The 27,930-nt window shown below is 43.6% G+C and overlaps 1 protein-coding gene across 7 annotated transcripts in view; it reads right to left on the bottom strand.

Moving 5' to 3' along the window:
• Window positions 1-27,930, bottom strand: part of DGKG (diacylglycerol kinase gamma) — a 223,466-nt gene that overhangs the window by 153,502 nt on the left and 42,034 nt on the right. For all 7 annotated transcript variants that reach the window (XM_044943843.2, XM_044943839.2, XM_044943850.1 and 4 more), the window contains 2 exons: window positions 23,205-23,521; window positions 7,077-7,153 (listed from right to left, as the gene is read on the bottom strand). In XM_044943843.2, coding sequence (XP_044799778.1) covers window positions 7,077-7,153; window positions 23,205-23,271 — 144 coding nt within the window. In that variant the 5' untranslated portion in view covers window positions 23,272-23,521. The remainder of the gene's footprint in view (window positions 1-7,076; window positions 7,154-23,204; window positions 23,522-27,930) is intronic.

Genomic DNA, 27,930 nt, shown 5'->3' with positions numbered 1-27,930 from the left:
GTCTCTCTCTCTCTCTGCCTTTCCTGAATTTTATACTCTTTCTGTCCTGTCTCCACTACCTCAACAATTCAGAATGTCTCTTCCTTGCACATCCTCTGCCATTTTCCCAGTTCACAATGGCAAAATCTTCTCCTACTTTTCAAATGGAACCCACCCAATGTGACCCTGGATTTTACCTTCTCTGCCTCTTATGGCGTATCCCAGCACCTGCTTCTCTACCTGTGAACACGTTCAGATCACTCTTCCAAAGGAATTATTGGTGGCTTGAGCTACTAGCCTGGGCTTCTTCCCTTCCCCTTCACACTTCTCCTCACTTCCTTAATCCATTCAATTTGGATTCCAGTGCATTACCTCCGAATCTCCTCTCTTGAGGGTTACAAATTCAATGATCTTCTTTTTAGATTTTCTCATCTTTATTATTAATTTATTTTAAAAGGCTTTTTTTTTGCATTGTCCTTCTTTTGCACATTTTAATCAACAAGTACTGTTTGACAATATAGCTTTGAGCTCCAAAATGTTCTGTTAACTTTTTGGGGGTTGGCCTCAAATTGAAAACTATCAGCATAAAATATTTCTGGAAAATAGAGTGTACTAAATGATTTAATAAAAATGAAATTCAGTTAAAGTCTTACATAATGCTCTTAAAAAACCAAAGCTGGAAGATCTTCAAACAAGACCAGAGTAAGATTCAGGAGACCTTGTGACTAATCTAAGGTCCACCACATTTTCCTCCTTGGGTTTTTCTTCAGCAAACTATGTAGGGCTGGACCAGAAGACCTCAAGCTGTAAACTGCTATTAGATTCTTTCTTAAACTGGCTCCTCTTCCTGACTGTGCTGCTGTGCTGTGCTTAGTTGCTCAGGTGTGTCTGACTCTTTGTGACCCTGTGGACCATAGCCCATCAGGCTCCTCTATCCATGGGATTCTCCAGGCAAGAATACTGGAGTGGGTTGCTATGCCCTCCTCCAGGGGATCTTCCCAACTCAGGGATTGAACCTAGGTCTCCTGCATTGCAGGTGGATTCTTTACCATCTGTCACAAGGGAAGGCCCCCTGACTGTGCAGTTTCTGTTAATGCCAATGGCAGCATTATCCTCTCAATATTCCAGGCTCAGCTTTGAACTCCCAGTTGTCTGAGATCAATCCTTGTCTCTTCCTTCTTTCCACTGTTCTTTTGCAACTTCTGTCATATCCAGGTCTTTTTTGTGTTTATGGCCCATCAGCCACCATCCTGACAAGGAATGTTGAAGGCCCTCACATTCCTGGTTTCAGACTCCTATTTCATGTACCCCATCTGGGCCACTGCAATGCCTCTCCAAGCCTTCTCTGCCCTCTCATCTTTCCCATCCTTGCCAGGTTGATCTTCCTAAAGCTCAATTCTGATCAGATTGTTTCCCAACTCAAAAACTTTCCTCGGCCTCTAATTACCCATGGGAGAGTTGAGATCACTTGTCTCCAAACTTTTAAAATCATGTGCCCTTCTGTTAAGATTTTCAAACATACACTCCCATTTATCTTCACTTACACGTTGTATACATGTGTTACTGTTCTCCTCTACTATACATTATAAAAGACAAAGAAATTAGAAAAAATCGATGTAAATAGAAGATCTAATATGCAGCACTGCTGCAGTCCAGTGGATCATCCTGTTCACTCCTTGAGTCCTTTGGGATTCAAAGCCCTACTAGAATCCCACTCAAACCTAGGTTTTTAGCTACTTCAAGCTTGTAGACCATTCTGGTGTTATTCTCCTCTGATTCTCTACATGTACCTCTACACACTGATCTCTGTATTCTTTCCTGGCCAGGCTTTCATGTACTTACATGAACTACTTTCTTGGCCCAACTCAGACGCCACCTCTTCCAGAAAGCCTAGTATGATCTCTTGTGCCTGAATTGCTCTACTTTTCCACCTTGGCTCCTGATTGCTACCCTATAGTTGTTCGTGACACAGACACTAAAAGGCAGGGATTTGTCTTATATCATCTTTGTATCCCCCACACCACCTATCATGGTATTTCCTGATAGTATTTTAATGGATGTTGGGTTTCTAGTTGGTATACTTGCTATCATCAATTACTGTGAAGTCTCTTCAATCAATATATATGTACTGAGTCTCCCAGGTACAAGACACAGTGCTAGGCACCAATGGGGAACTCACTGGTGAATTAGGCTTGAGTCCATACTTTTAAGAGACTCAGTGGTAAAGGTGCTGAAATAATTCTAATGCAGGGTCAACAGTGGTGAGTGCCATAGAAGAAAAACTGACAAACTGTTAGAACTTAGAAAACAGTTATGACTGAGCACATGTTCAATCACTTATGGCCCTGTCCTGGGGAGGGGAGTGGTACAAAACAAGCCCAGAAACACAGAGCATTCACATCAGAAGAGCTCAGAGTGGACTTGATCGCCTTATATCACCAAGACTCTGGAAGTTAATCTGCCTCAGCCAGTTCACAGCAAAGTGAAACCAGAAGCCTCGTCTTTCAACTCCTGGTCCAGTGCTCCTGCCATTTTATCTGTCCAGGCCCCGGTGCTGACATCCTGCTCCCTGCCAGTCCCTCTAAGCATCTCAAGTTCAACAGGCAAGGAGATGTGACTAGGGACCTCTCTTAGTGACATCTGGGTTGCAAAAGAATACGTTTTTTTATCAGTACAGACCAGGTTCAGGGTAGCTGCCTGGTTATTGTGTAATGGGTAGGAAGTGGCTGGTACATTGCCCAAAGCAGATAACCAACCGCTCTGCAGCACACTGGCAATTCTCAGAGCCCTGAGTAATATCTTAGACACTGCCACTGTTCAGATGTTTTTTTCTTTTTCCCCAGAAAGTGTGACTTTCATGTGGAAACTAGCTAAGCAATTGTTAATTCTTCTACAGGCTAAAAAGGAAGGAGAACGAGATGAAGAGTCTGTTGATCACTGTCTTGCTTAAGTCTTAAAACAACCATATGAGATGGTACTGTTACTGTCATGTGGTGGATGAAAAAATAATTCTGGAAACATAACTTGCTCAAGCAAGAGGCAGAGCTGTGCTTTGTGCTAAGATGCTACCAGGTCCCCCTACCTTTTTGGCTTCACTGTTTCTGTCTACTTTCTTGGGTCTTCAGTGGCACTCTGTTTCCAGAGAATCACGTGGTGCCAGCGGGCAACGGTACGCTTATCATGGCCACATGCAGCCACTCTACAAACTTTCCTTTCTGGCCTCGCTTTCCCAAGCAGCCTGCCCCTCCCAACAGCTAACTCACTGCTCGTTGAGACATTTCAGCAGCCGTAAGCCATCAAGCTCAAGAGAATTTAAACCCCTGTTTCTGCACCCCGTGCTGGCACATTATACCTACTTGAAGCCAGCCACACTGTGAGAGAGAATGAAATCAGAGTGATGGAGCTCCCCTGGGACACAGCAATGCCAGGGTATAAAGAGCGGGGGGCGGGCAGCCCAATGGAGGCGGGGGTGGCAGCAAGCTCATAGCAGCCAAGCTGCTTCCTGCTTCTGTAAGCTCCTGTGGCCTTCACACCCTCTGCAGCCCTGACCAAACTGTGCCCTCCTACTTGTCAGCCTCAGGGCGGACAGGCTGATTAGCACCACCCCCCCATTGGTCTTTATTCCTATGTTTTTGGAGGTGGGGGTGGCAACTGGGGGGCTGCAAGGTCTTTGCTGCCTCTGGCATCCTTTCTGCATGGTTTGTCCTCAGGGATGTTCTTTGAAATGGTGCATTTTCAGTCTGGTCCCTGTTCTGGCAATCTTCTTTCTGCTTTACTCTCAGGTGGTTTATGCATTTTATCCAAAGCACCTTTCAGGTGTGCCCCTAGGGTATGGGCTCTGTTGACTCTTTCCTAGGATCCAGCAGAGAAGGAACCGGCTCAAGGTCTACTGAAAGGATGACAACATGAATAAATAAGTGGCCAGCTTCCTCCCAAGTTTGTCCTAATGATCAGTAGCTTTTCTGCAATTAGCCCTCATAAAAAGACCCAGGACCAGGGAAGAGGGAGTTGAGTTTAAAACATTCTGGGGAAAGGGAACAGAAGGGGAATAATCAGATCAGATCAGATCAGTTGCTCAGTCGTGTCTGACTCTTTGCGACCCCATGAATCACAGCACGCCAGGCCTCCCTGTCCATCACCAGCTCCCGGAGTTCACCCAGACTCACGTCCATTGAGTCAGTGATGCCATCCAGCCATCTCATCCTCTGTCATCCCCTTCTCCTCCTGCCCCCAATCCCTCCCAGCATCAGAGTCTTTTCCAATGAGTCAACTCTTCACATGAGGTGGCCAAAGTACTGGAGTTTCAGCTTTAGCATCATTCCTTCCAAAGAAATCCCAGGGCTGATCTCCTTCAGAATGGACTGGTTGGATCTCCTTGAAGTCCAAGGGATTCTCAAGAGTCTTCTCCAACACCACAGTTCAAAAGCATCAATTCTTCGGCGCTCAGCCTTCTTCACAGTCCAACTCTCACATCCATACATGACCACAGGAAAAACCATAGCCTTGACCAGACGGACCTTTGTTGGCAAAGTAATGTCTCTGCTTTTGAATATGCTATCTAGGTTGGTCATAACTTTCCTTCCAAGGAGTAAGCATCTTTTAATTTCATGGCTGCAGTCATCATCTGTAGTGATTTTGGAGCCCAAATAAAAGTAAAAGTCTGACACTGTTTCCACTGTTTCCCCATCTATTTCCCATGAAGTGGTGGGACCAGAATAATAATAGGCACTATTTTCAGTGTCCTTAAAGTCTTAGACATTTTTCAGAAATCATCTTATGTAGTCCACTCAACTGTAAACTTCAAGGTCTTTCTTTTTGGTTGTCATTATCTTCAGTTCACAGATGAAGAAATTGAGGCTCAAGCAGGTGAAATATTCAAGGTCACATTGCTGGTTTGTAGCAAAGTTAGGAGTCTAAACTAAGATCCTGTGACTCCAGGGTCATGGCTCTCAAACTTGGCCCTGCCAGTAGGAAGTAAGTTCTGGAGGGAGGTCAGGAACTGTGCTTCCTCATCTTTATGTCTTCTACAGTGTCCAGCACAGTGCCTGGACTCTCAGAAAACTTTACATGAGCTGAATTTAAGTAAGGAAAGTCTTGCATACATTTATTCATTCAACAAATGTTTGTTGGGTGCCTGCTATGAGCCAGATACTCTTCTGGGCACTGAGGACATAGCAGTGAACAAAAATATTCCAATGGAAGAGATAGACAATTAAATAATTAAGTTATATAGTGTGACAGATGGTGAGAAGTACCAAGGAGGAACATAAGGCAGAGCGGGAAGATATGAAGCGTTAGGAAAGTAGGGCTTAACATTTTAGATAGAGAATGTGACATCCACTGAGAAGGTGATTTGAGCAAACACTTGCAGGAGGTGAAGGACTGAATGATATGAATAGCTAGGGGAGGAACACAGCAGAAGAGGCCGGAGCAAAGGCACAGATATTACGGTTAAAGCGACCTTCACTTGTTTGATGGCATCAAAGAGGCTAATAAGGTTGGGAAAAATGAGAAGATTAGCAGGAGATGAGGTCTGAGAGTAAGGTGGGGGTGCAGATTGTAATGAACTTGATTTTTGACTCTAGTAGCAGGTGGCTAGACCAGAAGAGACTGTGGAACAGGGCAGTGATATGATCTGACTTCAGTTTTAACAGACTGCTCAGTATGTGTGTGAAGAATAGATTTTCAAGGTCAAGAGCAAAAACAGGGAGCCCAATGAGGAGACTGCTGATGCAGGTCAGTGTGGTAGCAGAGCATGTAGTGGGATGTGTCTGGAATTTGGGTGTATTTTGAAGGTAGAAGTGATGGAGTTGCTGATAAATTAGCTGAGAGATGTGAGGAAAGCAGAAAAGAGAAAATTCAATGATGACTCCATTGTTTAAGGCTGAATAACTTGAAATGTGGGGCTGTCGTTTACTGAAATGGGAAAGACTGCTGGAAAAACAGGTTTTATAGAGGAAGATGAAAAAGCTCAGGTAGCTTATGTTAAGTTTCATACTCCTATTTGATTTTCAAGTGGAAATGTCAAGTAAAGGGGTAAGAGAAAAATCAGGAGAGTGTAGTGTCCTGAAAACCAAGTGAAAAAAGTGGAGGAGAATTTGACCAATCATGTCCAATGCTGTTGAGTAAAGTGACTTGAGTATAGCCACATGGAGGTTCTTGGCTCTCTCAACTAGTGGTTGGCTACATGCTGATTGAAGAACTTTCAGAAAAGTGGGAAAAAGAGAAATTGGAAGCAATGAGTATAGACACATCTTTTGAACAGCTTATTTGTGATAAAGGATAGGAGAGAGACAAAGTGGTAGCTGGAGGGAGAAGTGGAGTCAGAGGAACTTTTTTTTAAATATAGGAGAAATAGCAGTATGTTTATTTGTTGATGAGATAGATCTAATATTTAGAGAAAACTGATGGGAAGAGACAGAGTGAGAGCGAGAGAGAAATATGTTGCTGAAGCAAGGACCGTCAGTGGGCCAAAGAGGATGGGACTGAGTGTACAAGCGAGGGGCTGAGATGAGATCAGAGCATGGAGAGTTTACCCAGTTACAGGAGAAGCAGTATAGCTAGGTGGGCACATAAGGTGAGTATCTTGGGGATGAGTTCTTCTGATTGTTTCTATTTTCTCAGTGACTTGGAAAACAGTCGATGACTGGGAACTGAGGAGGGGAGGAGGATAAGAGATCTGAGGAGAGAAGAGATGCTGAAAGAGTGAATGGACTTGTGAGGTTGTGAGAGAGTGAAGTTGCTCAGTCGTGTCTGACTCTTTGCGACCCCATGGACTGTAGCCTACCAGGCTCCTCCGTCCATGGGATTTTCCAGGCAAGAGTACTGGAGTGGGTTGCTATTTCCTTCTCCAGGGGATCTTTCTGACCCAGGGACTGAACCCAGGTCTCCCAAATTGTAGGCAGATGCTTTACCATCTGAACCACCAGGGTATGGACTTGGGGAACATATAACTCCAGGTAGCATCAATGGCATCAATGAAACTTGGGAGAAAATGTGTTGAGAAGCAAATTCTTCACAGTGAGCTAAACTTCGAACAAATTATGGAAAGGCTAGAACATGGGGTTTTTAAAGGCTTGAAATGAAAATGTTCTTACCTCATGTGGGCCATATTGTTTGAGGCTCCCACCCTCATTAAATTCAGCCAAGACATACTTTATCTTCTTGGAAGAATCTGGAAAGACATAACCCATATGTGAAACATTGGTAAACAGCAAATGGGAGCTAGGCCAAGTCAATCCTTCATGTGTAATGCTGGTTATGATGGAGCAGCCCCTCATTTCCAGAACCACATGGAAGAATGTCACCTTTATCTGCCTTTCTAGCCTCTCAGTTCTTTTTTTTAGCACATTTTCACTCTTGCTCTATGAACTATCTTTCTAAAACACAAATCTGATTAGATCATGTCTCTGCTCAAAACCTTTAAACGGTTCTTAATTTTCCAGGATAAAGCTTAACTCCCTTTGCCGGTATACACGTACTTGGTGATCTGATCCAGCCTACTCCTTATCTCTTACTTTAACCATTCATTCACTTCATTTTTCAGCCATGTCAAATCACATGCCTAGAAATTTCTGAACACACTGTGTACTCTTTCATGGAGTCTCTTTTCTGCATGGCAAACTTCACTCAATTCTCAGTAGCCAGCTGAAATGTTGACTCCCTTGAAAAGCCTTATTTTACTAGTCAGCCAATCACTCCCTCCTCTGGCTCCCACATGACTTGCACATAACTCTGTAACAGCACTTATCATATAGTGCTATAGTTATTAACTTGCCCATCTTTTGCCTGGTTCTACCTTCAGAGCTGTAAGTCTTTGTATATCATACCAAGTACTGACACATTATTAGTGCTCAGAAGAATAATACATTAGATGATCAAATAAACATCTGAGCAGAAATTTTAAAGCATTTAAAATGTTAATTAAATGGATGGGTGGGCATCAGGCCTGGCAAGGTTCTGTCCTTGGTGCTGAAACAGAGGCAGGCTTCATACGCACGTAGTTTGGAAAAATTCTGCTTTCCACAGGAAGTCATTTAGAAACTACAAGAGAAAATGGTGGCTTTTCTTTTATAAGGGACTTTGGAGTCAAGAAAAGACAGTCAATAATTGTCACATCCTGAGTGCATCCTGTGTAGTTACCAGTACTCTAGACATCAAAGAAAACCAGAATTTCTGGGTTCTCCCTATCTCACAGTATTGTGAATAAGTAATAGCTTTTCAAGCTCCATTACTGCCACAATTTAAACATCTGAACAAAGGGCAATGTCATTAAATGCTGATGTGGGATTCCTTGGCATTTGGGCTCTTTGTATAGAGGGTTATGCTTTCTTAGGCCCATGTAAAGTAGATATGCCTGTGCTGGGCTGTTCTTCGTGACTTTGCTGACTTGGATTCAATCAAGCACAATTCTAATCATTTCAGGATTGAGACAAATTGAAATGCCACAGGAAAATGCTGCTGTTGCCTAAAAATGGACATTTCTCTCTGAAATTCAAAACAGATGTTGGAAAACTAATAGCTCAGTAAGATCCAGGCAACAGATGCCATCAGTTTGGGCTGCTTCCACTCAATTCAGAAAACACTATGGAGGGTAAGACACTGCTAGGTTCTGTTGATGAACTAGTTGGGGACAGGATCTGAATAACTGCGGTAATAATAGTGATGCCTTATTAAAGACCTTTACTACACATTCTCATATACTCTCCCCTACCAACCTGTGCAAATTTGGTAATATTTTCTTTGGTTGACAGATGAAGGAAACTGAAATTTAGAAACGTTAAGTGACTTACCTAAGAGTCAGGGTTTTGACTCAGGTCTAGTCTGGTTCAAAAGTCTATATTACTTTTCCTTAAGCACTATTCACTAGTACTTCTCAAACATTTGCTAACACAAATGTAATTAATACACAAGTGTAATTACATCACAATATGTAATTAATGCTGCGATAATGATATGAAGCTCAAGGAAGCACCAAGTGGGTAAGAAGTAAAACGAACAGGGAAGAAGCAAGCTAGGATGGAGTACGGTTAGGGCGGGGACTGGGGATGGCCTGTGAAGGAGGTGGCATTTGAGATGGGCTATAAAAAATAAGTAAGGTTTTGAAAGGCAGACATGAAGCAGGCAGGGTATTCTGAGAAGAGACAGGGTGAACCCAGATATGGAGATAGATGAGCATCAGAGGACCTTTAGGCAAAGCTAGAACCAGAGAGTAGTCAGAGCCAGATTTCTGGGGGTACTGAATGCCGACTTAAGGACATTGATTTCATTGTTAAAAACTTTTTCAGAAGTAGAGTAGCAGAACCAGGTCTGTTTGTTAAAAGTCACTCAGGCAACGAATGGAAGAGAGGTTAGTATTAGGTCAGATTTCAGTTAAGGGCACATATGCATTATACTCAAATTACTCTAGGAGTAGCTTAACTATTTGGGGAAAACACTATATTTAGGAATCAATTTCAATGGGAGATTTTCAGCTCAGCCACAGTAGACACATTTTTTAAAAAATGAAAAATTTGGAGCCTGAGTCTTCCTGGTGTGGCTTCTGCAAAAGTAACATAGAGACAGCATTTTGATTGAGAACCAAGGGAGTGATTTCACTTGAATTTTTCATGTTATTGCCACACTTTAGAGATTCCCCAGTTCATTCTCGCAGAAATTGTTTGGTTCTCAAGTGCTATTGAGCTAATCCTGCTTTATCCTTAAATGTATGATATGCACATTTATATATGCATGTGGTGGTGGTGATTTAGTTGCTAAGTCGTGTCTGACTCTTATGACCCCTTGGACTGTAGCCTCCCAGGCTCCTCTGTGCATGGGGATTCTCCAGCCAAGAATACTGGGAGTGGGTTGCCATTTCCTTCTCCAGGGGATCTTCCTGACCCTGGAATTGAACCCAGGCCTCCTGCATTACAGGCAGATTCTTTACTGACTGAGCTACAAGGGAAGTCCCTATATACGCATAGGTGTATATATTTATCTTACATATAAACATATACACACATGTATTCATCATATGTACACATTCAAGTAAACAGATAGAAGCATGTTCATTCTTTGACCACTAGCCTCAAATTAAATAGAAAAAAGCAATCCAAGAGATTGCTGGCTCCTGGATTTCCACGAGAGGTGTTTCTCACCATACATTTACATCAATCTCCATTATAGGTTTTTATGAGTTCAGAGCATCAAACAATTCCTTTTTTTTTTTTTAAGGGAAACAATTCCATTTAAAAAAAAAAAAAACCAAAAAAGGGAAAAAAATCTAATTCTCAAACTTGAGACCCATTACTTTCTCCTTGGCGGTCCTTTGATACTTTATCTGTTTCCTTCTCAACAGGTTTCAGGGCTGGGTTTCTCTTTCCCTGAGGAATAAGTGGGCGCTGCTTTGTCTTGTTTGTCTGCAGATAGTTGAGCACAATGAGGGGCTTCTTCAGAGCATTTCTTGATCTTACTTCAGGTGCCACGTGTACCTGAGGGTGCGAGAGCAGAGCCTCAGTAGAGACCGCCCCATCCACGCCTGTGAGGTGAGACCCCCTCCAGACGCAGGAGACAGAGCTCCATTTCTGAGTGTGCAAAGCAGGCCACGTCCACAGTTCTTTTCTATAACAACTCCTATTTTGAGTACCTGCTATGTGCTAAGCACTGTCCTAGTCAATTCATGCATTTTATTTAAATCTCCACAATATAACCCTTCAGATAAGTCACCCCTATTTTAGAGAAGAAGAAACTGAGGTGTATGGAAATTAAATGATTCTTTCAAAGACACAGAGCTAGTAAGTGAGTCACTCTTATTTTTAACACATCTAATAGTGTAACACAGTTGTCAGAGTCATTGGATACACGAATACAAGTAAATCAGAAGATAATGCCCTTTCTCCATGACAATAGCTCTCAAATCAGGCTGCATGTTAAAATTACCTGAGGATCCCTAAGCACACTGAATCCCAGGCTCACCCCAGACCAATTAAATCAACATCTCTGGGGGAACTCAAGAATCAGTATATGTTAAAAGCTTCTGCAGGTTCAAACATATATATAGTCAAAGTTGAGAAACCACTGTTCTATAATGTGGTTTTATTAGTAGTAATAATAATAAATTAGAATGCTGCTGAAAATGTTGGATAACCATTGCAAAAGGGAAAAAAATCTAAAAATGTGCTTGGCTAATATTCCTTATTGTTTAAGTGGACAACACTAAAGAGCTCCACCCAACAAGTCAACTTACTCAGCTGTTGGCAACGTAGGGACACGTTGGCAGGGCCATCACTATGGTCTGGACCATAACTCACTATGGCAGGACCATCAGTACACAGTTTTACCTGAAATCAGAAGTTTAGAAGGCTCTTTGCTGTGATCAAGGTTGCTAGCCGTAACAGCTGCTTTAAGAAGTTTCAGTCCAAAGTTGTTTCTTAATGCCAAGAATTCTGAGATTTTAACCAACCAATTGTTCCTGGTGTTTGAGCAAATTCAAAGTCTGTTTAAGGAGGGAATCTGGCTCTACTCATAGGCATCTCTGATGCCATGTTTGAGTGGGACAGGGATTTCCTCTGTCTGAACAAACAGACACATCTGGAGCTTCAGTGTTCTCAGCAGAATGTGAGCTGTGCTGCCTCAACCGGGACCCAGTGTTTATGGGCCATTTTCTAGGTAGGAGCCCTGATGACACTAATCAGACACTGATCAAATTTCCATTAAACTTGGAAATAACTATAGAGCAACATTAAAAAGAGAAACTGAAAACCCATAGAAGAGAGTGAGAATCTAAAGTACATGATAACTCTCCATTCTTTGAAGTTCCCAATCCATACAAGTGGACTGCCTAGGGCTAAGGTTAGCTGAGGCTCCAATACTTTGGCCATCTAATGTGAAGAGCCGACTCCCTGGGAAAGACCCTGATTCTGAGAAAGATTGAGGACAGGAGGAGAAGAGGATGAGAACGTTGGATAGCATCACTGACTCAATGGACAGGAGTTTAAGCAAACTCTGGGAGATAGTGAAGGTCAGGGAAGCCTGGCGTGCTGCAGTCCATGGGGTCGCAAAGAGTCGGACATGACTGAGAGACTGAACAGCAAGATGGTTTAAATGCAGATTCTGATTCAGTAGATCTGGATCATTGCCTGAGATTCTGCATTTCAAGGAAGGACTTGGGAGATACCAATTATGTAGGTCTAAGGATCTCAGTTTGCAAGAGCAGACCTGAAGCAACCTGTACATTTGCATCTGACTAGTAAGGCTTGTCTGTCACAGCACACACATAAAAACATGATGCTGAGCCTAGAGGAACATACCTCCACAGACAGGGAAGATAATAAACGACTCTCAACCCAGGGAAGAACAGACACAGAAAGAGGGAGAAGGGAAAGCTGAAGAATGAAGGGAAAAAGCCCTAGATTTTCCTTCCTCCAGTGAGGCCTGGGATGCATGAGGAAGTTTTATAAGTACCCAGAAAGTCAGGAACACAGTAAGATGCACAAAAGCAAGAGTAGGGTTTTCCAAGAGTCCTGGAAAGGAGGAAGATGATGTCAGAACAGAGATTCCAGGTCAGCAACACCGATTCAAAAGGCCCACCTTCGCAGCCAGGACGAGTCAGGCCCTGGGGTGGAATGTGGGAAGCATGAGTAGGAAGTGCAGCATCATAAGCATGGGCCTATCCTCCCAGTTATGCTTCTTTTCCTGTCCTGCTTCTCCTCAGCATGTAGCCCACTGCCTGATCCAAAATTGATGTTCAATAAAAATTTATGGAATAAATGAGATCATGGCATCTGGTCCCATCACTTCATGGGAAATAGATGGGGAAACAGTGGAAACAGTGTCAGACTTTACTTTTTGGGGCTCCAAAATCACTGCAGATGGTGATTGCAGCCATGAAATTAAAAGACACTTACTCCTTGGAAGGAAAGTTATGACCAACCTAGATAGCATATTCAAAAGCAGAGACATTACTTTGCCAACAAAGGTCCATCTAGTCAAGGTTAGGGTTTTTCCAGTAGTCAGGTATGGATGTAAGAGTTGGACTGTGAAGAAAGCTGAGCGCTGAAGAATTGATGCTTTTGAACTGTGGTGTTGGAGAAGACTCTTGAGAATCCCTTGGACTGCAAGGAGATCCAACCAGTCCATTCTAAAGGAGATCAGTCCTGGGTGTTCTTTGGAAGGAATGATGCTAAAGCTGAAACTCCAGTACTTTGGCCACCTCCTGTGAAGAGTTGACTCATTGGAAAAGACTCTGATGCTGGGAGGGATTGGGGGCAGGAGAAGGGGACGACAGAGGATGAGATGGCTGGATGGCATCACCGACTCGATGGACATGAGTTTGAGTGAATTCCAGGAGTTGGTGATGGACAGGGAGGCCTGGCGTGCTGCAATTCATGGGGTCGCAAAGAGTCGGACACGACTGAGCGACTGAACTGAACTGAAAAAAGGTATTGGGCTTGTCATGCTTGTTCCATATGTCCTATATTCCCAGAGGCATAGGGAGAAAAGGTAGACCAGTGGTTTTCAATCCTGGCTGCATGTTGAAATGACCAGGGGAGCTTCAAACATCCCTCATGCCTGGGTCTTGTGCCTACAGGTGATAATTAAATGGTCCAGAGATGGGGGAGTTTGTGGGCAGGACATCACAATCGTTTAAAGCCTCCCGGGTATTTCCAATTTGCAGCTAAGGCTGAGGACCACTGGGGCTCACCAAGCTAACTACTTGGGGAAACCCATGGAAGTGAATGTTCTGCTGCACTTCTGAAGGTTATATATAGAATAAGAGAAAAGTACTTTATCAGCCAAAATTCCCACTGCTTCGATGTAAAGAAAACCCTCCTCAGGATATTAAGACTTTCTGATTTATCATAAATGACCTGAATGACTGGTATGGCTTTTTATATAAGTAGAATTTGCATTGCTAGCAAGATTTCCCACTTTTTCTCCAAATAATTTGGCCTCATCAGTCATAGGTGGAGGAATGCCGGAATAGTTACCTTCTTGCAACTAAAAGTGTAGTCCCTAGACCGGCAGTATCAGCATCACCTGGGAGCTTGTTAGAAAGAATCTCAGAACAAGCCCAGACCTACTGATTCAGAATCTGCATTTTAACAAAATCCAAGGGCTTCACAATCACTGTGGATGGTGACTACAGCCATGAAATTAAAAGATGCTTGCTCCTTGGAAGAAAAGCTATGACAAACCTACACAGCATGTTAAAAAGCAGAGACATTACTTTGCCAACAAAGGTCTGTATGGTCAAAGCTATGGTTTTTCCAGTAGTCATGTATGGATGTGAGATTGGACCATAAAGAAGGCTGAACACTGAAGAATTGATGCTTTCAAACTGTGGTGCTAGAGAAGACTCTTGAGAGTCCCATGGACAGCAAGGAGATCCAACCAGTCCATCCTAAAGGAGATCAGTTCTGAATATTCACTGAAAGGACTGATATTGAAGCTGAAACTCCAATACTTTGGCCACCAAATGTGAAGAGCTGACTCATTAGAAAAGACCCTGGGATGCTGGGAAAGATCGAGGGAAGGAGGAAAAGGGGGCAACAGAGGATGATGGTTGGATGGCATCATCGATTCAATGGACATGAGTTGAGCAACCTCTGGGAGATAGAGAAGGACAGGGAAGCCTGGTGTCCATGGGGTGGCAAAGAGTTGGACACGACTTAGCAACTGAACAACAACAAAGATTTATGGGCACAATTAAATTTGAGAGCCACTGTTTCAATGAAGTCCCCCCATCCATAGCTTCTGTGACTGCTTGTGGGCAGAGTTCCAGTCATTACTAATGAGAAAAGAGATGTGTGTGAGAAATAGCTGTGATTATCCCTTTCAAGACGGAAGCACCTAGACACGACCCTTTATGGGCCCAGGGTTCCATGAACATTTGATTAAATCTCACTCTACTAGCCCATATAAATAGCAAAGTTTCAAGAAAGCTTACTTACAGCCTTCCATTGTTCTACAAATTAGCCTTAAACATTTTCTCTGACTCCTATATTACACTGACAGGTTTGAGGTTTGAGCTATAAATTCCCTACATCTTAAAGTAAAAAAACTTTGCCTTAATTTGATTCTACTGAAATATACTTCTGAATAGCACAATTTACTTATTCAATATTTTTAAAATGTATTGAAAATTTTTGTTCCGGAAGGAAGAGCCTATCAGGGCTACCCAACACTGAGTACCCTGATTATCTGTTGGAATTCAACACCTGGGAACCAGCATGGTGGTTAAGCTTTCCTGCCCAAGAACACTGCCTGGGGCTCCCTTTCATCTCATTTATTCCCACTATCCTGAGGTTATGGAAGGAATAATATAGGAGGACAAGATCTTCAGATTCTTCTGTCAAGACCTAAATAGAATAGAAACATAAAGTTGTGTGTGTGGGGGGGTGGTGTCCCATCTCAGGGCCTTAGAAGGGTACTGAAGTAAATCCCAGTTTTGTCTCTATTTCTTTGTATGTCACTATTATTTTTAAAATTCCCTAAAACTCAGAAATAAGAAAAATAAGTGGGCAACACATCTTTTCAATGTCATATGGAACAAAAGCTATCTAAGGACTGCCTAATGGAGGTACTTAGTTTACTCACTGTTTACTATTGATTAAAACATATTAAATGTCCCAGACTTAGTGAAGTTATATGTTAACATACAGATTTTTTTTTCCAGCAGAGATGCACAGAATTCCTATGAAACAGTTAACCCGAAAGATTAGGGTTTGCTGTCCTATAACCAGTTTTGTATCTAACCAAGCAACCTTAATTGGAAAAGACCCCAATGCTGGGAGAGATTTTGAACAGGAGAAGGGGACGACAGAGGATGAGATGGTTGGATGGCATCACTGACTCAATGGACATGAGTCTGAGCAAACTCTGGGAGATGGTGAAGGACAAGGAAGCCTAGCATGCTGCAGTCCACGGGGTCACAAAGAATCGGACATGACTGAGTGACTGAACAACAACAGAGCAATCTTATCCTTGCATTTATTTATGAAATTGCCTAACTAGGAATTTATGGATTTGATCTGTATCCATCCAGGGACCATATCTCACTTCTCAACTTTAATGTCTTACTGGCCCCTCCACTAATTGAGCTAAATAAAATCTTGGGCAAAAGTTTATTAAAAATTTTGTTCTATTAGATATATATATTCTTTATCAATGTATGGTTGAAAGTTGAGCTCCAATGAGTAGATTCTGTTTAATTTGTTGGAACTGAAGTGAAACAAATTAAACTTGACCTCAAATTGAAAACATTGGTTCTAATTCTTATTCTGCCACTGATTTTCTGCGTGACCTTCAGGAATCACTGAGCTCTTCTGAATTTAGTGTTCTCATTTGTAAAATGGATGGTAGTTGGATTTGATCATGGCTAAGATCTCTCCTAGCTTTAAAAAGTCTACAAAATAAAGCAACCACTAACTGATGTGGGAAATGTTTGGCTTCATTTCTTAGAGAATTAAAGGTGAAAATGGATGTTTTATCAGGATTTTTTTCCTTTTTTGCTTTATGAATAAGAAGTTAATTTCTATCCTTGGTAAATCATAGGGAAAAAACCCTCCCCCCAAACAGGATCAGGAAAATAAGCCAATTATATTTCTGAAGTTGTTAGGAGGTGGGTCAGTAGAAGGCATTTCCATATGCTCATGTTCTCCAAAGTTGAAAAAGAAACCTGTTTAAACACAGAACTAAGTATTGAAAGGGCTAATGAAGGTCATTTAATCAACCAGACATCTAAGGCTCCAATCTCTCTAATGTCTCAGCCAACTCTGCTCAGACAGTTCTAGCAAAAGGAAACAGTGGTTTTGAGTCCATTCTGTTCCATCTTAGACAGGTTTGATCATTAGGAAGCAATGTATCCCTTAAAGTCTTTCTTCTGATGATTTCCTTCAATTTGTCCTAAAGCTACTTCTTAAAGCCATTCACTGTTAACTTTACACCCTCTTCCCACAATAGTACTGTGGCTATTTTTAATACAACTAGTGCTCCCTCACTCTTCCCTGAGTCTCCCCCTTTCCAGCAAATATTTATAGTGTTTTCATCTATTTCTTCATAACTAGGCCCTGAGGCCCCTCACCATGCTATAGGCACTTCTCAACAAGTTCTGCTTTGTCCATTGTAAACTGTGGTGCCCAGAAATAAATCCAGTTCTCTAGAGAGGCCTGATTAGCATAGGAGAGAATGTAGATATTTATTTGCCTTTCTAGAAATTGCTGCTAAGTCACTTCAGTCATGTCTGACTCTGTGCAACCCCATAGACAGCAGCCCACCAGGCTCCCCCATCCCTGGGATTCTCCAGGCAAGAACACTGGAGTGGGTTGCCATTTCCGTCTCCAATGCATGAAAGTGAAAGGTGAAAGTGAAGTCACTCAGTTGTGTCCGACCCTCAGTGACCCCGTGGACTGCAGCCTTCCAGGCTCCTCCATCCATGGGATTTCCAAGCAGGAGTACTGGAGTGGGGTGCCATTGCCTTCTCTGAAAGTGAAAGTCACTCAGTTGTGTCCGACTCTTTGTGACCACATGGACTATACAGTCCATGGAATTCTCTAGGCCAGAATACTGAAGTGGGTAGCCTTTCCCTTCTCTAGGGGATCTTCCCAACCCAGGGATGGATCGAACCCAGGTCTCCTCCATTGTAGGCAGATTCTTTACCAGCTGAGCCACAAGGGAAGCCCTGATTCTATTAATACATCCTGTGATCACAGTTGGGCTTCTCCAGAGGGTCAGTGGTAAAGAATCTACTTGCCAAGGCAGGAGATGCAGGTGACGTAGGTTCAATCCCTGGGTCAGGAAGATCCCCTGGAGTAGGAAATGGCAACTCACTTCAGCATTCTTGTCTGGAGAATCCCATGGACAGTGGAGCTTCATGAGCTACAGTCCATGGGGTTGCAAAGGGTCAGACACGACTGAAGTGACTGAGCACACAGGCAAGATCACAACCAGTAACTTGGTTAAATAAAATAATGTATACGCACTCAAAAGAAATCTCTATAACCACTAAAAACCATGCTCCTGGAAAGTACTGGGTGATTCAGACATGCATCCTGCCACGCTGTGCGCTAGGCAGTGTCCAGAGATGGCTCTGTCAGTTCTCCTCCCCACTATGTGAGCCACATCTCCATGAGATGTGGAGTCCATTCCTCCACCCCATCAAGTCTGGCCCAGGTCTGTGACTGCTTTGACAAGTGGAATGTGGAGAGAGTTATGGTCTAGCACTCAACCCAGGTATTGAAAAGGTCTGCTGCTGTTTTTATATCTTGGAGCTCTGAGCCACATGTACAAAGTCCAAGCTACCCTGCTGGCAAGAGATGCCACATGGCGAGGCCCTGAAAAAAGTTGAAGTATTAGTTGCTCAGTCATGTCCAACTCTTTGTGACCTGGACTGTAGCCTGTCAAGCCCTTCAGTCCATAGAAATCTCCAGGCAAGAATACTAGAGTGGGTTGCCATTTCCTTCTCCAGTGGATCTTCCCTACCCAGGGACTGAACCTGGGTCTCCCACACAGCAGGCAGATTCTTTACTTTCTGAGCCACCAGGGAAGATTAGAAAGTGCTTGGAGGAACAGGCCCCATGGAGGAGCACTGAGGTACTGGCAAGTGAGTGAATAGGCCATACAGGGCCACATGAGGCATCCCAGCTGCAACCCCAAACACTGTGGAGCATGAACAAGTCTTGCTGGGCCCTGGCCAGGTGCCCAAGCCACAGGATCATGGGAACAAAACCCAAATGGGTGTTTCGACCTATCAAATTTTGAGCCTGTTTTGACTCAGCAATGGATAACTGAAACATATTGTTAGAGTGAAGAAAACAGCACGCAAAATAGTCTAGATGTTTGTTTTTTAAATATATATGTATATGTGTGTAATATGTATTTTAATATTTATATTTATACATAAACATATGAGTTGTGGTTATCACTGAAAGAGAGGATCGTGTGTGTGTGCCCACGCGCACGCGCTCGGTTGTGTTCAACTCTTTGCGAGCCCATGGACTGTAGCCCACCAAACTCCTCTGTCCATGGAATTCTCCAGGCCAAGAATACTGGAGTGGGCTGTCATTTCCTCCTCCAGGGGATCTTCCAACCCAGGGATCAAACTAGCGCCACCTGCATTGCAGGCAGAATTTTTTACCCCGTGAGTCAGAGAAGTGTGATAGGACCATGAGTAGCTTTAAATTTCATCTTTTCACTTTCAAAATTTTTACATTTGTTTTTATTTGGAAACAAAAAAGCTTCTTAAACTGTCATATTATTCTTTTGACAAGCACTCTTAATTCACATTGCACAGTGGGAAAGAATATACCTGCTGATGTAGGAGATGCTGGAGACCTGGGTTCTATTCCATCCCTGGGTCAGGAAGATCCCCTGGAGTAGGAAATAGAAACCCACTCCAGTATTCTTGCCTGAGGAATTCCATGGACAGAGGAGCCTGGTGGGCTACAGTCCATGAGGTCACAAAGAGCTGGACATGACTAGGCACACGTGCTCGCCATGCCACTATCAATTATATAATATATAAAATATCCAAGGGTAGTTTAACACAGCTTCTTCCCTGACTGAAGCACACCAGAGAAGGTGCAGGGTTTATGCTCCTGAAACAGCATATCGAAAACCTCTTGTCCTGAAATTCTTGGCCTCTCCTACCTAGAACTCCACTGGAGAAAGTTCTTAATTTTCAGCCTCTACACTTCAGCTATTCTGCTGTTGTAAAGCTCCTGTTTTTATGGTTATGGAAGAGCCAGTTGCTATGGAAATGCAATATGACTAAATGCCAGAATGTGTCTAAAATTGGTAGAAGTGCCTTGTTCAGGGTTTCCTCTGAGGATTAATCATTTTCTAAGAATCGTATCTTTTCTTCTTTTCTGTTAGAACAGTGGTGCTAGAGCCCCTTGTCCTGTCCTGGGACACAGACAAAATGAGGATGGATCCAAGGATAAAGCTGATGGTTTAAAAAAAGACCACAGAGCAGCCACTTCCTACCAAATACTTGAGTTTCTTTTCACCCCCTGCCTCCACAATGGCTTTGCCACATCTGGATCCCTCTGTCCCTTACTGGGCACAGATTCACAGGCCTTGAGGTGTCTCTGCTGGCTTCCTTTTATTCTACAAGTTTTGAGGATACTTCCTCAGTAATTTCTCACAAATTAGCATCTGTTCATTGCCACATTCCCCATTTCAGCTCTGTGCCTCAGCTCAGATGAGAGACTTCATCCTTCATCCAAAGGACTTGTCCGCCCTCCCTGACCTGGCAACTTTCTCATCCAGATCACCCTGCACTCAGGCATCAGATCCATGGCTCCACATTTTGCCACTCAGTCCAAAGGCCACACCTTGACAGGCAGGGCCCCAGGCCTCCTTCTACCCCCTCCTGCCCCTGTCTGCTTCCCCATCCTCCTGCTCCTTCTCCTTACCTGGCCCAGAAGCTCTTCTTACCTCCGCACAGACAACCTCCCCCTTTGCTCCCCTTCTCCTTTGCTCCCCCTGTTTCAACTCCTCCCCCCACCATCTACTATTCACGTCTTAAACTCTTTTCTACACAGACTTCACCCAAATGAATCCTCTGTTACAAGTTGTCTCCCCTGCAAATTGATATGTTGAAGTCCTAATTCCTCAGTACCTCAGAATGTGACCTTATTTGGAAACAGGGTCATGGCAGAGCTAAGTAGTTAAGATGGGGTCTTAGTAGGGTGGGTTCAATCCAAAACGACTCTGTCCAGACACAGAGAACAGACTTGTGGTGCCAAGGTGAGGTACGGGAGGGATAGACTGGGAATTTAGGATTAGCAGATGCAAGCTATTACATACAGGATGATAAACAACAGAATCCTATTGTATAGCATGGGAAACTCTATTCAATACCCTTTGATAAATCATTATGGAAAAGAAAATAAAAATGAATGTGTATATATGTATAACTGAGTCACTTTGCTGTACAGCAGAAATTAACACAACATTGTAAATCAACTATATACTTCAATAAAAAACAAATTTGAAAAGTAAGGATTAAAAAAAAAAAGGCTTTCCACATAAAGAGGGAAATTTGGACACTGAGACATGTGTATAGTGAGAGTACCATGTGAAAACTAAAGGGAGAAGACAGTCATCCATAAGCCAAGGAAACAGATCTTTCCCTCACAGCCCTCAGGAGGAGCCTGGATTTTGGACTTCTGGCCCTAAAAACTGTGAGAGACTTTCTTTCATCCTGTGTGTGCTGCGCTTAGTCACTCAGTTGTGTCCAACTTTTTGCAATCCCGTGGACTGTAGTCCGCCAGGATCCTCTGTCCATGGGGATTCTCCAGGCAAGAATACTGGAGTGGGTTGCCATGCCCTTCTCCAGGAGATCTTCCTGACCAAGGGATGGAACCCAGGTCTCCCACATAGCAGGTGGATTCTTTACCGACTGAGCCACATTCTAATCCACTCCCTTCAGTCTCCTCCAGCCCTAAATTCCCTTCTTTGTGCGTGGTTTCCCTGCTGCCTTGAGTCTGTTCTCTGCTTGTGTCAAAGTACATTTCTGACGTCCTAACAAGATTCCTATTCCTCAGGCAAAGCTTTATCTCTCTGCTGCTTCTTCCTCCCTGACAAGGCCTGATACTTTGTTGACCCACAGAGTGGGCAGAATTAGATGAGTTTACCCTGGAGGGTGATTCCTTACTCCTTATCAATTCATTTCAGAGGCCTCTAAATCTACTGTGGTCATACAAGAGGACACAGGCTCCAGAGTACCAGGGAGAGACAGACTTTGCGACCCATAAACTATGCAACCCCATGAACTTTAGCAACCCCGTGAAACCCTGCCAGTCTCCACTGTCCATGGGATTCTCAAGGCAACAACACTGGAGTAGGTAGCCATTCCCTTCTCCAGGGGATCTTCCCGAACCAGAGGAACCCCGGTCCTCCTGCATTGTGGGCAGATTCTTTACCATCTGAGCCATCAAGGAAGCCCATGACTAACACTTACCCTGGAGGGTGATGCCTTGCTCCTTGCCAATACATTTCAGATTTCTCTAAATCTACTGTGGTCATACAAGAGGCCATGGGCTCCAGAGTACCAGGGATAGTCAGACCAGTAGTCCTACAGGTGGATCACATGGAATCATGGGGTGTTAGGCCTGGAGGGACCACAGGGAAAGATCATCTAGTCCAACCCTCTCATTTTGCATAAGAGGACACTAAGGCTGGGGGTGTGGGGAGGGGATCTAAAGGGTGGGCGGGTGTTAAGGGCTGTCACATCACAGAGACAACGCCAGAGCTGGCACTGAGCCTGGCTCTCTGACTCCCAGACCAGTGCCCTGTGGAAGTGGGGCAGGCTGCCCTACTTCAGAGGATGATCTGCCTGGGCAAGCGCTGTAGGGCAGGTCAAGGAGCGACAGATTGAATGACCTACAAAAACACCAGCACAGTTAATACGAAGGGAAAGGAGTTAGAAAAATGGGGTGGAGTTAGGAGTGCTGCTGAGGGCTCTGAAAGACAAAGGGCTCTGTAAAAATCAGTGCTGTTGCACAATCATGACGGGCACTGTGTGTGTGCAGAGTGAAGCGGTCAGCCAGGACCAAGTCCTGTTAACAGTCAGGACTAGGAGTGGCCGGTGGGGGGCACAACTGTGGGGCCGTGTGTGTATGTGGGCCTTGCCGCCACTGTTGATGCACTGACATTGTTCCTGGGTGCAGCTAGTGAAACCGAGAGCCCCATCTAAAAGCCCAGGCTTTTCAATACAAAGTGAAGGACGTGACATGCATCAGAATCCTGTATCTTACTGAAAGAAGGCCTTGGGTCCAACACAGGAGTATATTAAAGCAAATGACTGAGTAACATTGTAACCAAGCAGCCTGCAGCCTTTCAAAAGGTAGGCTAGAAAGAGGTTTTGACAAGCTGAGAAAACACAATCTTACATTATTTAAAAAAATGAAGACCGAAAAGGAAAAAGGTATATTCAGGAATTCGACCAAGTAGAGCAATATACACAAGACAGGAATGTGACAAAATGCTCATAGTGTTTAGCTATGATTTTTTAACCTACTTTTTATTTTTCTTCCCTGGATATTCCAGATTTCTCTGGTGAGAATGTATCATTTATAGAGTATAAAGATAATTGCATTTTTATGTTTAAAGACACAAATTCTATTTTTATAAGGAGATAATAAGTTGATCTCATTCTCTTTGCTTTGCTACTCTGCTCTCCAAAAATGCTCTCCCCAACCAAGAGGAAATCCCACACGAGATGGGTCCATCCGTTTACTCACATTCCGCATATTTCTGGAGTTGGCCAAATTCTTCTGGAGTGAGGGACACCCACCGATCTTCACTCATCTTCCCTGGGTGTGAGGGCTTGAGGCTTGGGAGAGAGTTTTGTTCACCAGGCTGTAGCCGTGGCCCAGCTTAGGGCCTGGCTCATTGCAGGTACGCAACAGACAAGCCCTTCAGGAAATTTCTCGAGGACCCAGGCGTCTATGGCAGCAGCAGGTTATCGTTGAGCAGATGAGAGAAGACCTCTGCTATTCCTCAGGCAACAATATCCTTCTATCTGTAGTCAAGGTATATTCAGAAATCCTTGCTCTTCCTGGGGCAAGTAGAAAAGATATTGTGAATGAGAATGTTAGAACACATGTCATCTTTTCTTATTAAAAAAAAAAAAAAAAATCCCCAAATGTTCTTTGCTGAAAGCTCTGTTGGAGACAGTGGTTTTCAAGCATGGGGGAATGCCACCCCAGGGGAGTCAGAAGAGGACAGACAGACAGACAGACAAGTCCAGACAGCTGGATGGCCAGGGTGGGGGTTGGGTAGCCCGTATACAGAGGCAGCCATACTCCTAAACTCTGGGAAATTTTAAACGTCCCTCGTCAGAGGTGGTAGTAAGGCCACCTAAGAGCATCCTCCAGGCATGAAAATACTCCAGGCTGTCGGGTGTCTCATGAGAAAGTACAGGGACAGTAGCCCATGAGCCAATCTCTTCTCCACTGATTTCTAAATTCCACCATTAGAGCTGCTTACCTTCCTCTGATGAGTCACTAAGCCACTCTGAATATTCAAATACCAACCCTCCCCCTCAAGGCTGGCTGGCATCTTAGAGACTCTTAGAACCATAAAAAATATAATTAGAGGGAAGGCCTGCCTTCCTGGTGCAGATGAGCCTAAGAGAGGAGGGAGTAGATTCAGACAAATACTTAATATCTTTTCCTTTGAGCCCCTCCTGGCTCCATCAGTTCTAAATCAGTTTAATGGGGTGTGAAATTGATGTGGCAGGCCAGCATCTAAAAACATGATGTAGAATAGCACAGAATGGAATGGAATGATGGAATTGAAAATAAGAGTGTATCTCCTTTCAGTTATACATACATGTATACACCTATCACAATGCAAAATGTATCTCTTATTCTGAGTTGAGGTTTAAAAATGTTGAAAAGTCACTAGCCTAATAGGACAAGAAATAAAGACTGATGTTACCGAAAATCAAGCCCAGTTTTAATAAAAGAGAATCCACTGTAGAGAGTCAGGGTTGAAGGCAAGTCTGCGAGTCTGGGGATCTGAGGAATGGTGAAGGGGCTGGAAGAGATGATGGAGTGAGGAGGCAGACTGGACAGTTCTCTGGGGTGGCACGTAGACTTAGTTGGTACGGACCTGGAGGACTGAGCTAGAACCGAGGGAAAGTGAGGCAGAAGACAGATGTTCTGTAAGGAGAGCCTCTGTGAGACCTTCCATTAGTCGGAGCTCACCAACAGTAGGAAGAAATACATGGCAAGGGAGTGAGATGCTTGTATATCAGGGAGCATCCAAACTTTAGTTTCTCTCCTTAAAAAGTTTAAATTTCTTCTTAATCCACTGGCCAACTGAATTCTGTTTCTGGGCACCTGGTCTTGCCTAGTTTCCAGTCGTGAAACTTAATAAAGGGACCCCTCACTAAAATGGAGCGGGGAGGCCAGAAGGGGGAGCTCTCATGCAATTATCACAGAGGTCAATTACAGGAGTAATTGTCAATCATAGACCCCAGCAGTTCAGTTCGGTCGCTCAGTCATGTCCAACTCTTTTCGACCCCATGGACTGCAGCACGCCAGGCTTCCCTGTCCATCACCAACTCCCCAAGCCTACTCAAACTGATGTCCATTGAATCAGTGATGCCATCCAACCATCTCATCCTCTGTCATCCCCTTCTCCTCCTGCCTTCAATCTTTTCCAGCATCAGGGTCTTTTCAAATAAGTCAGTTCTTAGAATCAGGTGGCCAAAGTATTGGAGTTTCAGTTTCAGCATCAGTCCTTCCAATGAATATTCAGGACTGATTTCCGGTAGGATGGACTGGTTGGATCTCCTTGCAGTCCAAGGGACTCTCAAGAGTCGTCTCTAACACCACAGTTTAAAAGCATCAATTCTTTGGCCCTCAGCTTTCTTTATAGTCCAACTCTCACATCCATACATGACTACTGGAAAAACCATAGCTTTGACTAGACAGACCTTTGTTGGCAATGTAATGTGTCTGCTTTTTAATATGCTGTCTAGCTTGGTCATAACTTTTCTTCCATGGAGCAAACATCTTTTAATTTCATGGCTGCAGTCACTATCTGCAATGATTTTGGACCCCAACAGAAGTATGAATGGGAAAGAACCATCAAGCACAGGCCCAACAGGAAAAGATATACATTGCATTTCCTACAAAAACTTGACTACCCCAGGGACTTCCCTGGTGGTCCAGTAGCTAAGACTCTGTGCTCCGAATGCAGGGGGCCTGGGTTCAATCCTTAGTCAGGGAACTAGATCCTACATGCAGTAACTAAGACACAGAGAAGCAAAATAAATAAATAAATAAATGAAAAATAAATAGTTTCTTTGGAAAAAAAAGGAAATTGACTACCTCAGCAATTCAACAACCAATGAGTAATGGTCATCACCATGAACTCTCACTTTTCTCCCACAGACTTCTGTTCAAAACACCCCCTTCTCAACTTCCTCCTTTTTCTTGATAAAATAACATTCCTCTCTTTTATATGTTGGACTTGCCTGTGGCTTTTGCCACAGCTCACTTGTTCCAAAGTGCAATTCCTCTGCTATGCCTGAATAAATCCATTTGCTGTTAAAATAACTGGCTGTTTTATTTTTAAGGTCAAAACCACTGACCCAATTGCCAAATCCAACAGGCACGTTCAAGCCTTCCTTGCATTCTTTGTACTCTCTGCGGCCTTATCCTCAGCAGAAAACAACCCCCTGGAAACTCTTTCATCTTTCTACGTGTTCCTCCTCAGTCTTCTTCCACTTCTTTTGCCACTGTTAAATACTGTGTGTTGAATACTGCCCCATCCTCACCCTACATCCCTTCCCTGGGGGACTTCATCCACCTCCATGACTTCAATAACTCCCAGGCACGCTGCTCATTGCCTCAGTCATGTCCAACTCTTCGTGACCCCATGGACCATAGCCCATCAAGCTCGTCTGTCCATGGGATTCTCCAGGCAAGAACACTGGAGTGGGTTGCCATGCCCTCCTCCAGGGGATCTTCCTGACCCAAGGATCAAACCCGGGTCTTCTTCACTGCAGGTGGATTCTTTACCACTAGCGCCACCTCCAGGCCTGCACACTCCCTTCACCCCAAATCTGCATATTCAACTATCTACTGTGACTTCCTTGTTTGACCCAAACCACCCTGAATGAGCACCTTTCCATGCCTCCAACCTGCCCCTCCTCTGCATTCTGATCATGCCCAAGAAGAACCAATACAATACCCAGGCCAGAAGTCTGAGGCTGAGCTCCTCATTCTTTTTTTCCTACAAACCCAGGCACCAGTCTGAGAGTGTGACTGTCCACTGCGTGTTCCACATCAGCACCACCCCCACCCCCCATCATGCCAGCTGGTCTGTTAACTCAGACCCTCATCTGCCTGGTCTCTGACTATAGCCTCCTGCCAGTCTGCCTGCCTTGGTTTCTGCTTTCTTCCCCTTGTTCAGCTCTAAATTGCCAACCAAATCACATCTTCCCAAGTCATAAAATTCTTCAGTGGTTTCTATTGCCTGTAGAATAAAACGTAGTCTTCTTTTCATGATACATAAAGCTCTTTACGATCTGGCCTCTGATTATCAACTCAGTCCAAAAGTGAGGCCTTTAGAAAAATTTTCCATCATACAAGGGAATTCAGCATTGCAACTGCTATAAACACTGATGCTGGACCCTTACTTTACATTGTGCTCTTTGCTTAATATATGTCATCTAATTTCATCCTCATAACAACCATGGAAATTAAGCTTTCCCTATTTTTAGATAAGGAAAATGAGGCAAGACGTTTAGTAAATATGGTGAGAAGAAAGAAGGAATCCCCCGATGCTTTTGTTTAACAATGCCTCTCTGATCTTGCCATTCTGCATACTTTCAGAAACGCAGAGCTCTAAGAGGACCCAGAGACACACTGCATGATAGAACACCAAGGAACCTGAACTCAAAAGGCAGGGGATTTCAGTCCTGTTTCTGCCTCTTATCAACTATTGGACTTTAGACAAATTTTCCATTTCCTGGACCTTGGGCTCCGTATCTTAAAAATGAGAATAACTAATAAAAAAATCTAACTGAATTAGTATTAGGATTGAGTTAATATATGCAAGGAACAAACATAACACGCCCCCCAAACTGCACCTGGTATAATGCCTATCACATACTGGAGCCTAAATAAATCATTATTGTTACCATCCTATTGCAAATACAACACTGAGCAATATAAAGCACCATCAGCTGCCAGCAGCTGGGTGCTTTGTGTTGCACTGTGATTTCTGAACTTGATATCCTGCTCCAGGTTGTAGTAATTTTGTAACTGCTCATCAAACTTTTATCCACTGATGGTTTTAGCACCCACCGATGGTTCTTTCCTGGATTAATTATTACCATGATAGTGAATTTCTAATTCCACCCTCACTTCTATATTTATTAGCTGATTATACTGTAAAAGAGAGCTTTCTCTTCCTTATTTTTTATACTAGACTATACTTTCTTTATAC

The sequence above is a fragment of the Bubalus bubalis genome, chromosome 1 (assembly GCF_019923935.1).
Source record: "Bubalus bubalis isolate 160015118507 breed Murrah chromosome 1, NDDB_SH_1, whole genome shotgun sequence".
NCBI lineage: Eukaryota > Metazoa > Chordata > Mammalia > Artiodactyla > Bovidae > Bubalus > Bubalus bubalis.
The sequence above is the reverse complement of the archived record's forward strand: the minus strand, read 5'-3'. Positions and strand labels throughout refer to the sequence as shown.